Genomic DNA, 16,235 nt, shown 5'->3' with positions numbered 1-16,235 from the left:
CAGTTTTCCTGTTTCATTTGTGTTTTTAATATATTATTGGCTGTTGATTTTATGCTGCCATTTCTGCAGGCTCAAGAGAGTAAATTGAAGTCTCAAGAATCGGAACTTGGTATTTTGAAGGCTGAAATTAAGGAATTACAAGACAAACTAGAGGATGCAAAACAAACAGCTTTGTCATTTGAGAAGGAAGCCAAGATACTAGAACAAGAGAAATCACATTTACAGCAAAGGTTTGCAACTGATTTTAAAAGGTTCGAGGAAGCAGATGAAAGATGCAAGGCTGCAGAGAAGGAGGCCAAGAGAGCTGTAGAGGTGGCAGAAAAAGCTCGTGATGAGGCTGCCCTAGCACAGCAGGTGAAATCAGAAATTCAGAAGTTGGCCATGGAAAGATTGACTATAATTGAAAGGTCGGAAAGGCACATAGAAACTTTAGAGAGGGAGAAGGCTGATTTGGTGCAGGAAGTCGGAAGGATCAAAATAACTGAACAGGATGCATTATCCAAAGTTGCAACATTAGAAGCTAGAGTTGATGAACGGGAACGGGAGATGGAGGAACTCCTTCAATCAACAAATGAGCAAAGAGCAAGCACAGTGCAAGTCCTTGAAAGCCTTTTGGGTAGTGAAAGGGCAGCTAGAGCAGAGGCTAATGCTAGAGCCGAGGCACTCTCTTTACAGCTTCAAAATACTCAAGGAAAATTGGATGCACTCCAACAAGAATTGACTTCAGTTCGTTTGAATGAAACAGCTCTAGATAATAAGCTAAAGACTACGTCTGCACGCAGTAAAAGAATGAGATCTGAAGACTATGCTGGCGTGGACTCAGTCCAAGATATGGACATTGAAGTGGGAACTATGAGAGAGAGAAAAAGGAAGAATGCAAGCAATGAAAATGGATTCAGTCCCGTTGCAATGGCACCTGAGGGAGACTCAGTCATCAGGCCAGGAGATGATAACAATTCAAGTGATCAGAGAGAGCCTCAGGACTATCTTAGATTTACTGTTCAGAAGCTTAAACAAGAGCTTACAAAGAGTGGGTTTGGGGCTGAACTCTTACAACTAAGAACACCAAACAAAAAGGAGATACTAGCATTGTATGAGAAACATGTTTTGAAGAGCTAGGGCTTTGAGTTTACTTTTATTATTTCATCTATTTCCATACTCATGTACTATGTGATTTTTTTCGTTTATGTAACAATTCCAAGCCCAAAAAAAAACAGTGGCTACAGTTTGTTGGGATATACTTTCATGTCAAGATTCACATTCTCATGTCTGACGTTGTTGGTTATTATAGGGAGCATTGTATGTGTATTTGGTGAATTAATAATCAAGAAGTTGTAATGTTGCATCATAATTTGGGCAGACTTTGTTCTATTTGGATTGAGTGGAAAGAAGAAAAGTTGTTTAAATTTTCATAAATGATTGCAACTAATGGTTATAATTTTGTTAGTAGTTTCTTTGGATTCAATATTTACACTAAGGTAATTTAGTTCAAGAATTTGAAGACCAGTAGAGGCTAGAGACCAAAGTAAAGTTTTTGTTATTACGCCGAATGCATTTTTATTTGAAGATGATGAGCAAATTTCTAACATGCACAGTGCAGATTTTTGGAGACTGAAACGGTTGGAGGTGATGTTTAATGCAGAGCCTTAATGGGAATATATCGCTTGAGATGATTATTCCTACAACTCCTAATTAATTAAAGCCAATGAATTTGTTTACACTTGATGATGCCTGTAACATCATAACTGTATTCGTAAATTTGCCCCGAACACTGGGCAGCTGTAGGCCTATCAGAGAGCAACTGCATTCCCTAATTACTTTGAAAGAAAGATCAACATCAACTCTGCTTAAATTGAACAAATCATTGCCAGAAAGTTCACTTTATCCTCCGCGAAACTATACTAAAACCAGATATACTTATTTGATATCCACTAAAATTGTCTTTTTCACATTGGGGTGAAGGATTTTAAACTTGTGCTGCAATCCTTGAACCTTTGTTTTGCTTAAAATACTACCTGCGTTTTCTACTTATTGCAAATGAATCTACCAGCACTGAAAATATCCCATTTCATTTTCTGGATATGTGTCCACTTTTAACAAAATATCTCTGCCAATTTCTTCAGCTTTCCGAGCATTGACACTGTTTAGTGCAGTCTTATGGAATTCTACTGCTTTTTTAAAATTTATTTATTACGCCAAAGTTCTCTTTATTATTTGAAAGAGAGGACCTAACATTTTAATTTTTCACTTAAGGCGAACAATGTTGTAGAAGAAAACCAAGACAGTTGAACCAATCACAGGCATTCATGTTTCCATCAATTTATATTTGCCATTTTACACATCATCAATTTGTATCTTTTGCTTTCTTCGACAGTTTTTAAACATCACGAATGTCTGTCTGCACGTCTCTGAGGTTAACATCATGAATGCCTGTCTGCACGTGTCTGAGGTTAACGCATTGTGGTTCGTATGCCCTAAGTCCTGCCACTTTATTTATACACAGCCTCTGGTACAGCTGTAAAACTCTGTAGTTGTTCCTTTTTTGGGTGAAATGAGTTTTCCTGTTAACTGATGGCTTGATCAACCAAGGAAACAATCAGTGAAGTGTACGCATTAAAATTCCTTCATTCAGTCAATTGTTAGGAAGACTGCATAAAATTAGAAGATGACCTCAGACTTTAATTTTATTTGTATGCCGATCATTTTCCTGATTCAAAACGTCAAGGAGGCTGCAGGTTGGCTTTTATGCCGATGTTTCAGGGGAGTTTCTCCAGCTCTCAGAAAAGTAAAGATGAGGGCCATTGTAGGCCTTTATTTGCCGATCTAAGTACATTGCTAGTAGTGGAACCCAAGGTGTGGTTTTCATCCCCTGTAAGCAGAGGAAACTAGAATACAGTGCTTCAGACCTACTCCCCATTAAAATATATCTCAGTTCAAACATGTAAGAAACCCACTCAGCAGTCCTACCAGAACCGCAAATTTAAAAAGGAAGAAATTGATGCTGATAGATTCCAGATTACCTTAGTGGTCTCCAGGAGTCTCGCAGCGGAGTGCAATCAAAAAAGGATAAATGTTTTGAATTTACAAGCCACAAATAATCTCATTTACATATCCAAAAATTGCCGTTAGAAAACAAACAACTGTCAAACGGGGGCAATACAATCAAAATTAGTCTATTTGAACAAATGAATGTAAATAGGTGGAGGTTTATCATTTAGGAATAAGAGAGTAGGGTGGCATCTTAAGGTCTTAAGCCGAGGGTCATTTTTCAGTTTACATTTTGGTAGAATCATGCTTTTTTTGAACCAGATGCCTCAATAATTTTGGTTAAATTGAAGATAAGTTTTTGATATGTTAGTGATGCGATGCGGTGTGTCATTCTTCTTTCGAAACTATGCATTGTGTATGTTCATTTAATAGAACAATGCAATCAAAACATGAATAAAACCAAAGTTTGTGTTTTTGGAAAATCTTCAAGCATCCATTGATGTTGCATTTTGTAATAATTGGTTGTCATATTTTCTTCATTTTCTTGATAGATAATGAGTCAATGAACTTATATGTTTTAGCTCATAATTTTTAGACCTAAGTTGAATGTCAATTTTTTTAAAATTGTCTTATATTAGATCTAGGACAAAATTTTAAAAGCTTTATATTATAAAATATTAATATACAATTCTTAAAATGCATAATAATATAGGAGATATAAGATTATAAAATTTTCAAAAAATATTAATTCATGTAATATACTGTGCACCCTATATGTACTTCAAGCTTCTTAATTTAAGACAAGCAACATATTTAATTAATTACAATACATTCTTTATATTGATGTATTTCTATCTGAATACTAAAATAATAGAGATATGTACTTTCTAATTTTTATTCCGGAAATGAGCTTTACTTGGATTTGCTTTATCTATTACATTTAGATTTGCTTGTTTCATTTTAAGAGAAATGCCTAGCTCTTTAATAGAAAGGTTAGAATGCATAATATTTATTTCACATTAGCATAAAAAACTAAATTATATCAGCATAAAAAACTAAATTATATCAAACAATGATGTTTTTATTCTTTGAATTTTGATTATCTTTATGATTCAATTTTTTTATATTTAAGTTGTATCAGAATCTATATAGATAAATTTATATATTTATTTAATTTATTAGATTTTTGTTTAGACATGGTAGAATTGACATTATCTCGTGACTTCATAAATTGACTTATCTAGGTGTGATTGGTAAAATTTTTCCATATATTTTATACACATAATTTCCAATACATTTTTAGATGTTCCTCTCTAATTAGAGGGATGACTATGCCCTATTTTTGGGTTTTAATACCTCAGTGGCCTCAAAGAATGCTATCAAGTGTTAGTGTATAACCTGTTCTTGTTTCGAACCAGCTATGGCTTTGAATCTGAGCTGCACATCAATCTGTTATAGCATAAATCTCTTCTCTTAGCATATTCATAGTAGTTGGACATCGTAATAAGTCAATTACACACAAACATCTAGAGCTCCTCTTTAGACGAGATTTTTTTAGGCATATTAAATAGTTGAAATCATTTTAAGTGATTAGTTGAAAAGATTTTTTTTTATTTTACAATATTTCACACTAGGTGACAATGAGAGAATAATATAGTGACTTATTGTTAGGCAGCCTTCATTGTTTTGCATTGGGTGAATGTAGGGATTATTGTGATGCAACTTTACTAGAGACATGATGGTTTAAATAATCAATAGTTTTTATTGTGCATAATATTAAGAATGAGTAGTTGGGTTTCTAATTTAAGCTCTCCTTAGATACACTTACCTAATTCTATTTAGGTGAGTTGAATTTATTTAGTTTCTCAAGATTACAAGACTCAAATATAAATAAACATTAGTGTTGACAATGTAACGTTTTATCTTATTGATATTCTGAGTTATCATAGGATTGATCTAGACATGCCAGTGGAAACTATGAGATATCAAAAAATATGTGGACATATGAGAAAAGATGTAATCAAGATTCTTTTGGCTAATTTTGAGTCATTATTTATCATCTATATTCTAAAAATAATGATTCACAGGAATCCCCCTGTCTTAGGAGCATGGATGTTGTGTTGTGATTAACATTCATTGTATGTATGTGATGGTCACAATGATAAAGCCTCCCGTTTGGAAGGTTAATAATTCCATTGCTTCCTCAACCTAGACACAATAATGAAAATTTTCCCAAAATTTGGTCCAATTAGTTTAAACACCATTTGCAATACCTTCCACATATTTTATGTCTTATGAATCATTTGATATAGAACTCCCTACCTAGTTATTTAAGAGAGTTTTTTTTTAGTACAACAAATTATATTTGTATTGATTAATGTTGACTATTATTTCATATAGAAAGATTCCAAAGAACTCTTTTCTTCTGAATATGAATGATCTACTCTAAATACTAGTAAGAAATAAAAGACATATTTTTTAAAAACTTCAACTAAAATATATTTAATCATAAAATTTCTTCCAAAATCAAACCAACTTGATAATACTTAATTCACTATAATCTTAGTCAACTATCACACTAAATTTGGAAAAACCCATATCTAATAAGCTTTGCAATTACAATGTTCAGAAGAGAGAGAAGGAATCTGGGGAACTCAACTTCAATAAGCTTTGCATAGACCTGTTGCACTATTCCAATCCATACACTACATTTGCGAACCTATTAATATATCTCGGAGGATACACCTCTGTCAATTTCATAAAAACACGACAAATAAGCAAACTGACTGATCCAGCTTGATGGGAAGTCCCAACTCTATCCACTTTGAGGAGCTCAGCAACTTTGTTAAGCCCTCCGTACAAGCCATCACAGTACTTAATCAAATGCTTCACATCATAAACATTGGGAAAGTAGAATCTCACAAGCCCAAAAAAGTGGTCCGCACTGAGGGACAATGGCCACCAATTAACAAGCTTGATTAGATATCCAAAATCATAACATCCATGAAATGAGATCCAGTGAACTTTAGGATTGCAAAGAATGCCAGAAGACCAAAGAAGCTCTGCAAATCTCGTGGCATCAATACCCATCTCGTTGTTTTTCTTGAAATCAATTCCACTCTTTGTGCGAAGCTCAATGGAGTCAGGGGCATGAAGGTTATGGTCTGGATCAAATTCTTTGAAATTGAATTGCCACGTTCCACAATCTGCCAAATTACCTTTCTCGTTAGCAAAGGTGAGACCGAGTTGGATGAGAGAAAGCACATTTACATTGCCCATCATAGTCATGTACTCGTACTCTTTCCTGCTGCTGAAATTCCCATACACCTTCACCACGTCCGTTCCAGGAAATTCTGTATCCATCGCCACATACGGAAATTCTTTTACAACCGCCCTCATCAATTCTATTTCTTTCTCCACATTGTGAGCCCACACTTCCCTTATAAAAACATTCCCTTTTGCCGCCATTGTCATCTTCACAAGTAACTCAGAAGTCTAATCCGATGGATCCAACTCGTTTCATTCCACAAATGTTGAACTTCAAAAATTTGGGAATGAATGCGAAATATATATACTAATTCCCTCCTGTAAGTGTGACACGTTGTATTGAAGTTTTCCTTTAAAAACTATCGCAGCCTGCAAGCTTAGTTACCAAAAATATGATGACAGTCATCCATTTCAATGGGAACAACATGTTTTGGGGTCATAAGCACACGATTCTTAAGGGAAAATCAATGTCGTTCACAAAAAATTTAAAATTTAACAGTCCACTGATTTCTACAGGCTGACTGCAACATAAATGTAGCTTATTTAATATATTATTTGATTCAAAGAAACATAGACTCATAGTGTTTAATTTTTTATTTATTTTTAGTTAGAATGTTTCATTTTAGGGAACTGTTGTCCTAATCTTTCAACTAGCAAAGGTGAGAGGTTAGATGGGGCATTAGAGATTATAGAAGCTATATTCTGGATGCATGTCTCTAGCCATCATTCAAATGGTGTGATTGGAAGGGGCTAGTTTTTCCAAGGTAGTCATACTTGGAAAGGGGGGACATTCAAAAATCCTTTAACATGCAAATGATCCTATTCTCACAGCTTCCGCTTCTATTGTTAGCCTTCAACAACTTATTTCCCCAAAAGCTAACCCCTTGGACTCTTAGATATTTTACATCACCTTTTACAAGAGACGTTAGTAGTTGTCATATTTATTGAATGCATAATGCATATTGCTTATGAAGCATTTTCTAGGCATTGAATATATATCCCTTTAATATTCAAAGTAATCTGGTTTAGCTAGAAGTTTTTATGGGATATGCATGAACAAAATAAAAAATCTTGCCTAAGTTTTCTTCCACCTTGTTCAATTATATGTTGTCTAGTTTCTACCTTATGATTGAACAAGTAAACCAAACCTTGACAATCCACATACTATCTAAGGTATCATCCAAGAAGAGCATCATAAGGTGATATAACTAGCACTTGCTCCAGAAAGAGGTGTAAGGGGTACGTCAATAGTTTTTTTAGAAAAGACAAATTATATATATATATATATATAAAAGAGGCATATACATTTGACTAACCTCTCTAGAGGTTCAATAATGTATATATGACATCCCAATTCAAGAGTTGATTTGAATTGCACATTTTTTGAATTTTTTGAAACTGTAAATAGAAAAGTAATAAGAGTTCTATTTGTGGCAAGGCAGGAAAGACCTATATGTAAGAGAAAAATAAAATTAATTCTTCAGAAGAAGTACATATGAGGTAATTTTATTAAATGTAGAAGTAGCAAAATTCTAGAAGCAATCAAAAGAAACCTGAGATACCTGAATTCTTTGAATCCAACAAATGTCAACCTGTACAAAAAGAGTAGTGAATTACTTAGGAAGCTGCACAAAGATATGAGGAAATGAAAAATGGAAATTTGTAGAATGGCATACATTACCATTTTCTATAGAAGTAGCTTCAAAGATATGGTCTTGATGTGAGATTGAGTGCACACGTGCTTCTTCTTTCTGTATAATAATATTGTATGAGTTTTTTTGCATCTTACAAAATTTTTCATTGGATCACAATTCTATCAAACAAGGAGAGGTATATGTGTGACAAAGTCTTGATGGAACCATAAAATTTTGAAATTCTACGGTGACCAAACCATGGAAAAGAATCAAGTTTCTACATCAGGTATTCTATGTCAGATTCTAGGTGCTTCATTTCTAGGTATGCATATATTTGTAGATGCCAAATCATCATAGGTGCACTATTCAAATCTTAATTTCTATACAATGAAGCATTGCTATATCAATAAGATTGATATATGATACATATTTTAATGCTCTCATATAAGTTTGTTAACTCCTCTGACATATGTTAATTTTGTATGTAATTTTCTTATATATAGTTTTTGCCAAGAAGAAATTATATAAACATCAATAGAGGACAACACAAGTGAAGTGTACTATACTATGGACGATTAAGATAATTTTGAAATGCACAACGAATAATGGGTGCACTCCCTTGTCTGTAATACTCATCAACATGAATCTCCCTTAGATAATTGCAATAACTATAATAGTTGAGTTGTTTTGTATTGATTTCTTGAAAAACTTCCTCAACTCTAATGATCTCATATTCTTGAGCATCACATGTATGTATGCTTGTCACTTTCATTTGTGCATATAGTTGAGCACAATTTAAAGAAGCACAATTTGCAAGACTTTGTATTTCAGTTTGGGGATACCCATTCCAATTGATAGAGCCATTAGATCCCGTAGATGGTTGTGTAGTATTGAGCTCTGATGTACTGCTTGCTCGATGTCTATTATGTGGTGAGGTTGGGGAGGATTAGCCATGACCTAGAAAACCAAAAAAAATGTTAAATATGAAAAAGAGAACGAATAGGAACATTGATAGTATTAAATGGTAGTTAGTTTTATCCATATGTTATAAATAATTTGCATGAGTGTTTTTTAATGAAAGATAAGTTTAAATGCATGAATGCATGCTATTCTAAAGATTTGGTTTGAAATTTATAATTACTGAAAAATATAGTTTGAGTCCTATTTGTGGATGTGAGCAAAACACATACGTAAAAGGAAAATGGTGATAATTGTTAAAATGAAGTAGAGACAATTGGATGGTGTAAAAGTTAGAATTAGTGTAATTCAAGAAACACTTAAAAGGTAACATGACATATTGGAAATTACGGTAAAAAAGTGTACACATAGTTGGGTGATATGATTTAAAAAAGTAAGTTGCAAACACATGTAACTTGAAACATATTAGAGGTTAAGGAACATTTGAATCCACAAAGAAAAATATACAATATGAAAAATTTCTAAACTTTGAAATTAAGGATGTCTCACTTCACAAATTTCAAAGAACAATTAAAGATAAATAATATAAGGAAGTATATAAAATTGAAATTATACAAATATGTTTAATTGTATAAGTGAGTCATGTACACAATAGTAATTTTTAAGGAGGAATAAAATCTATTACTAAAAATTGTATTTAAATATACAACTTAAGTGGACTATTGGTTTGAGATGGACTGAAAGATTAAAAGATAGTTGTATATGTAGATATAATTTTTATTTTAATCCTCTTCATGGTACAACCTATAAGAGAAGAAAAATTGATTAATTGATAAGAAAAATAACATAGATTAAATAGGTGAAAATTTTGAAATTTTAACTTCCCATTGGAGAATTTCAAATAAAAATTTGTATACCTTTATTCTCAACAATAGTCAACCTATAGAATGGAGTAATGGATTACTTATTAAGTCAAAAAATATTGAAAGAAATAAACAAAGGAAAAAAGAGGCAAAATTTTGTTTCAAGTAATCTATTTGAAAATAGAAGTAGTCAAAAAAATATAAAGTTAAAATTTGTATAGAAACTAATGACTTCAAAATTTAAAAATATATGACATAAAATTCCAACCTTACAAGAAACACCTAAAGAAAACTTAACAGTAATAAATATGTTGAAAAGGAAAAACCAAAAAAATATATTTCTAAACCTAAAAATAGTGTAATGATCTTTATAAGGTGTTCAATTGCTATGCAACACGACAAGGTAATATGGCAGGTCATTCACCACAACCATTGCAACTTTATGGCCAAGTGAGTAATAATATCTCCCTTTTCTTTGTGCTTGCCAAGAGCTGGGAATTTTAATGTTTAAAAAAAATTCAAAATGGGGATGGTTTTAGAGGCTTGTCCAGTAATTTTAAGCATCAACACAACTATAAATTACATTTTCCTTATTTTGAGAAAGTAAAACACGACTATATATTAGATTTTCCTTGCTTTGAGAAAGTAAATAACTACGAGGGCTTTCAAAAACTGTCTCTGGTTTCTATTCTCATGGATGCTTGTTGTAAGAGAAAATCATTCAAGTTTGTAAGGAGGATGTGACGATGAGAAACCTCCGCTGAAAAATGGTTTTTAGAACACGGTTTACTATTTTCAGACAACAGTTTTGCAGGCTTCAGGTACATCTCTGCAGATACAGCTGGTAGAGGAGACTACTTGCTCATTCCAATGTAGGCCTCTTTGGCCAGCTAGCATGAATCATCATGATGTAAGGCGTGAACATAACAACTTTTTTCTCTACACACTGTTCCACTCCTTTGCACTTTTCTTTACAACTATCTTTCCTTAATCGCTAAACCCATTCATGTCGGCAAATGTTAGCAAACGCCCATCATAGCATATTGCATGTCCATGGCTAAGCCTCGTAGATTAGTTTTGTTACATCTTTGGAAGGTAATGCTCCTTGAACCAAGTGATTCTTAGAAGAATGTGGATTTGAAATTTACAATAATATTGTCACTATATTTTAAAACCCAAGGACAACACCTTTCAATATAATATTTGATGATATATAATTTAGCTACATTTATAATTTTAAAAAATGTTCCAAACACTAAATCTAAGCAGCTACATATGACACTGTTAATGCAGAATTTGGATTTCTTCTTAATGAGCCAAAATCAAGATGTCTATGATAGGTGTTTTTTCAAACTTCACTGCCATCCTCAAATGATCTATACATGCTATGGAGGGAAAATATTTCACCGTGAAGTCAAACAAGAAAGGAATGGTATGAATAATATATTATAATATGTGAAGACGCATTTTAGTGATTAAAAAAATAATACTAAATTTATTGTAGTCTTTTGTCAGGCGTCTAATTCTCTACAATTTGCATGCATGCAAATACAGTTGGCAATTTGTTTCTATGCCTTTTAGCATCTATCATCCCCTGAGTTGTCATTCAAAATGATTGATGTTCTACTTACTTGGATATGAATTTCTTTCCTGAAATGGATGGTTTTGTAGGCTTTCTTTCAGATGCTATCGCTACTCTACTTAGGTGGATATGGGCCTTTCCAAGCAACACCAAAACTGGTAATTTTCTCACTAATAAGTATGAAATTCCATGCATGTTCAATTGTTCACAATTCTATGATTTTTATTAGTTATTTATTGCTTCAGTTCAAAGATATGATTTACATTGGGCAAAACTTTTTTTTGGTATTGATATTAGCAATTCGGTACCAATTTATTCGCTTGTATTGCAATTATGTGTATGATGACAAATAAAGTGGCATATTATTCAGGTAGGCCTGTTCCACAGTTTGAGGGTGGGTACTCAATGGAAACAAAATTTGATGGGAGCAAGCATGGAATCAAATCCTATTCCATACAAGTTTCTCCAGATGGCGATTTACTTATACTGGACTCTGAGAACAACAATATTCTTTGTGTCACCCTACCATTATAAATGGCACAGTAGGGAACCAACGGCAATTCTCCTACAAATTGGGGATTTGCTTCCTCAAAGTTGCCTCAGTTGCTCCCTAAAACCCAACCATTTATGGGTTCCAATGATCAAGATAACAATAATATGTACATGGGATGACATAATTTATCTTTCCAGAGGCATACCTTGAAACATTAGTGCACACCCTCAACAGCCTATCTATCACAATGCCAATCATCGTGGATAGATGATCTGTTGGACATGCCTTCTGAAACACCAACAAAGAAGGGTGCCCATATAGGCAATCAACGAGTGATTCACTTGCATTTCTGGAAGGCTCCACAAATTCTAATTAAATAGAGGAAATTACAGAGGAAGATGAGTTTGATTGTAGAAGCACAACATCTATATCTTCCAAAGGATCTCACGACTTTGATTCATTTGGTAGACACAAGAAGTACTTTGCCTTGCTCTATAAATGTAGAGCCGTGTACTCGGGCCCTTTCTCTACCCCCATCGTGTGTAGCACTGCTGCATAATCTTCTTGACCAACAATGGTCTCCCCTCCTAGCTCTTGTAGTGAGATCCATCCATCTACTTAGCAATCTCTTGACCTTGACACCACCTCTCTTCTCTTGTCTCACTCGCACTTCTTGGATCTGTTATTGGATGAAGGGACATGGATCAAACAAGCTATGCATAAGAAATTTGAGATCTCGTTTTTAATTTGATACCACCCAGACGCTTTCTCCATGGAAAAATTATTTTGACCAAAAATTTTCTCAATGCCATGAGGTGGAAGATAGCACGGCTCTAGAAAATCAGACATGGTGAAATAATAGTGCAAAGTTCTTGCTCAACAACCATCACAATTTTTGACTTTACACTTCTCTATTTCAAAGGTTCATATCTCCATATTGTGGTGAACCTGTATAGTGCAAAGACTCCTCTGTTTCGTTGAGATGAAGGCCAAAAATGTCTCTTATCAAAATACCTCATGACTTCTTGTCATCACCCCCTACCAGATGAAACGTAAATAGCAAACAAGATAAAATAAAAGGAAAGCGTAAAACCTGTTAGGTTTGGATTTACAAATTGTGAGGTGGAAAAACAAAATATTCCAAAGTTCTCAGAACTTGACATCTTCCATAGAAATTTAAGGAAAGATTGAAAAGTTAAAAGATTATATAGAGATATGTGAATAGAAGGGACTTGCGCACTAGGAGGGCTTTCACAAGTTCTTCAGAGTTATGGTGTTAAATGGCCTTGTGGCATTCTAAAGTCTCGAGTTTCCTTTGAATTTTCCAAATTTCGTGTATAAATGTACAGATTACAAACTAGTTCATAGTAGGGAGTTATAGAATTATACTTATGGCACCTTCTAGCAGAAAATAATGGATAGATTTTAATGCCTGACAACTACATAAAAATCTACTAAATCTATCCAAATCATATGTTTAAAGACGGGTTGTTAATGGACACAATCTCATCGTATCGACCTATCTAAAGATAAGATTTCTTCCATTATAAGAGTAAATAGGAGAAGTCAGAAGTTAATGTTAAAGAGGGAAAATCTAATTGGAAACCATTTATTTGCTGCCAAAAACCATTTTTTGGTACCTTATTTTGTAGTGTGAGACAATTTTTGGTTATGAGTAACCTCAATGGAGAAGCCTATCGGCTAATTATTTGTCTTAAAATCCATTCGTGGGTAATTAATCACAACTATAAACCATTTAATTTTAATTTACACATAATGCAATTATAAATGCACTTGGGAGTTGGGAAGATGAAAAGTTAAGTTACGAGTGAATTGTGTATCATGAGGAAATTTAGTTTTAAAATAATTGTTTATTAGGTACAAACTTCTAGGTTGTGAGTGTACAATTGGATTACACACTTTGCACAATAATTGTTTATTAGGTGCAAACTTCTAGCTTGTGAGGTGTACAACTAGATTACACACTTCGCACAATAATTGTTTATTAGGTACAAACTTTTAGGTTGTGAGGTGTACAATTGGATTACACACTTTGCACTTTCCTTGCATGTTTTTCACCCATTTCAATGTTCATCACCAATAAACATTACTTCATTTTGACCTTTCTCAAATCCAGAACATCCAAGAGCACAAAATTTCACCAAAACATTACCTCATTTGTGAAGGAATTTTATCTTTAACTTTTTTACATAAATGTCTCACTTTAGTGTTCATTTTATTTTCCCACTTGAGATATGTTTTTTCTATAAGAATGTTTTTCTATAAGAACTGACCCTTTACATGCTTTCAAATATTCATTTTTAGATATAAATCTTTTCCATCCATCCACTCCTCACCCCATTGCCTTTTTTACACATTATATTAACATTGTATTTCTATTATAATAGTTGGTCATACTAGCTTTATAAATAGAATTTACTTAAATTGTTTTAAAATGGCTGAAATCTAATAAATAAATAAAAACCAAAAAAAGTTGCAATTGTTATTTTTTGTTGAAATAAAAATGTGGGAAAATTCACAGTTTTTGCAATTAAAACACACCAAAAAAATTGCAATTATTAAGTTTTAGTCAAAATGAAAAATCTGGAGAAAAAAATACAAATTTTCAATTAACCATGTTTAAACTGTATCTTTTTCTTTCACAAACATTTTTCCCCTTTTCAAATGGCGTGTTCTAGTTGTTGGATAGACAATTTATGCCTACCAAAACTTGCTCAGGAAAACTGCATTGGTTACTAACATTAATTGTTAGTTTTACCTGAGTTATATCTACTATAGTACCATCACCATTACTAAAACACCTGGACACCTAAATTTTTTGCACTTACTTCTAGATCTAGTCCTCCAATCATTTTAGATACAAACTCTATATCCTTGTGCTCTTCTTTTCTTATTTCTTGTTCAAAATGAACTTAACAATTCATTTATCTAGTTAAATGTGAAGTAGATAATTGTAGTTATTATTTTAGTGAATATCAGATTAGTACGTGTTTGAACACTTTCTAGAGGCTCAAAATAAAAAATTGTTATTTACTTCACTTCCTAATGCGCTTATAGCTACAAATTTGGAACTCCTATTTTAGGGAGATAATCTCTTTAATCTTGTAGTTACATTTGTAAATTTTGTGTGACTATCCTCATGTGAAAAATAAATCACAAACTTAAAAATTTGCTTAGCAACCAAAGGTGTCAAGTGATAGTTTTGCTTGGCACAAGAGGGTGTTGAGTGGTAGAGACAAGGTGCCGAGTTAATTTAGCACACGAAGGAGCCTAGTGGGCAGCAAAGGGCAACTCGACTTAGAGTATGTTGAGTGAGCTTAGTCACTGTAGCAAGGTGGAGCTCGGCACAAAGGATGTCGAGTGAGCTCGGTCAACAAAAGGGATTGAGTGAGCTCGGTAAAGATTGTAGATAGAAACTTGGTGGACTCGATGGAAAAAAAAAAAAAAACGTCTTACACAAACTGAGTGCTCTATTAATAGACTTCTTGTCTGAACATTTCCACCATTAAAACACAGAGAGGATAATAATGAAACTTCCAAATATGAACTTCTCAAATACAAAATACCATGCAATGAAGAATAGAGAGGAGACAACAAAGATTTGTATGCTTGCTTGCTTGCTTTCTACTTAACTAGATTAAACTATTAAAAAATCTGAGAGCATTCGAATTCAACTAGAAAAACACTAAAACTTCAAATTAATAAAACTTCAAACTTAAACTTACAATAGTAATGGCTGCATACAAATAACGCCTAGAACAATCACTACTTCATAGGATAAACCAAATAAACTTACAAAACAACAGAGAGATTCAACTTGTACTACTGCAAATACTGAAAGCGAACCTTCCTTCTGTCCTCTGATCTCTATTTTGAATATTCTTCCTCTGCTTTGATCTGCTGATCTTCTTCATGTCTCTGCACCCCTCTCTTACTCTCTAGTCTCTCTAAGTTATTGATTGAATCAGATTCATTCCTTTTTGTCTTCTAGAAAATTGTTTTCCCTCTCATTTCAAATTCAAACTCACCTATCGAGTTAAATGTTGTCAGGAGGGTAGGTGGGCATTTGACTCTAGGGGCAACTGACTAGTCGCATTAAATATCTGACACCTCAAGGTAAAATAAGAGCTCAAAACTCTTCCTTGGAGCACATTCATTATTTTTTATTTGAAACTCATGGGTTTGGACACATTCCTGTTATTTGAATTCATTATAAACTATAGAAATTAGTCTAATCTCAAAACTAGGAATATATATCATGGGATAAAGCAAGTGTCATTGATGGAAATGTGCACATAATTTCACAAAGTATAAGAGTCATTTAATTGTTGGAATAGGACTAGAATTGTTGGAATAGGACTAGAATAGGAAGAGAAAATTAGAATATGTTTTATATTCGTTGTTTGGCATGCTCAATCATAATTGAGAATAGGAAGACATATTCCAATTTTGCCCCTAAAATGAGCATG

General features: G+C 33.3%; 1 protein-coding gene and 1 pseudogene across 1 annotated transcript in view; one reads left to right on the top strand and one right to left on the bottom strand.

Annotated features, from left to right (window-relative positions):
• LOC149565673 (Guanylate-binding family protein) overlaps positions 1-1,351 on the top strand; it is a 43,817-nt gene extending 42,466 nt beyond the window's left edge. Inside the window, exon 14 of the mRNA XM_089819164.1 lies at positions 70-1,351. Coding sequence (XP_089675290.1) covers positions 70-1,119 — 1,050 coding nt within the window. The 3' untranslated portion in view covers positions 1,120-1,351. The remainder of the gene's footprint in view (positions 1-69) is intronic.
• Positions 1,352-5,676: 4,325 nt separating this feature from the next.
• Positions 5,677-6,462, bottom strand: LOC149565672 (putative CCR4-associated factor 1 homolog 7 pseudogene; annotated as a pseudogene).
• Between the last annotated feature and the right edge of the window lie 9,773 nt (positions 6,463-16,235).

This window comes from Cupressus sempervirens, chromosome 3 (assembly GCF_028749045.1).
Source record: "Cupressus sempervirens isolate cs-2001-9-10 chromosome 3, ASM2874904v1, whole genome shotgun sequence".
NCBI lineage: Eukaryota > Viridiplantae > Streptophyta > Pinopsida > Cupressales > Cupressaceae > Cupressus > Cupressus sempervirens.
This window is presented reverse-complemented; position numbering and strand designations above follow the sequence as displayed.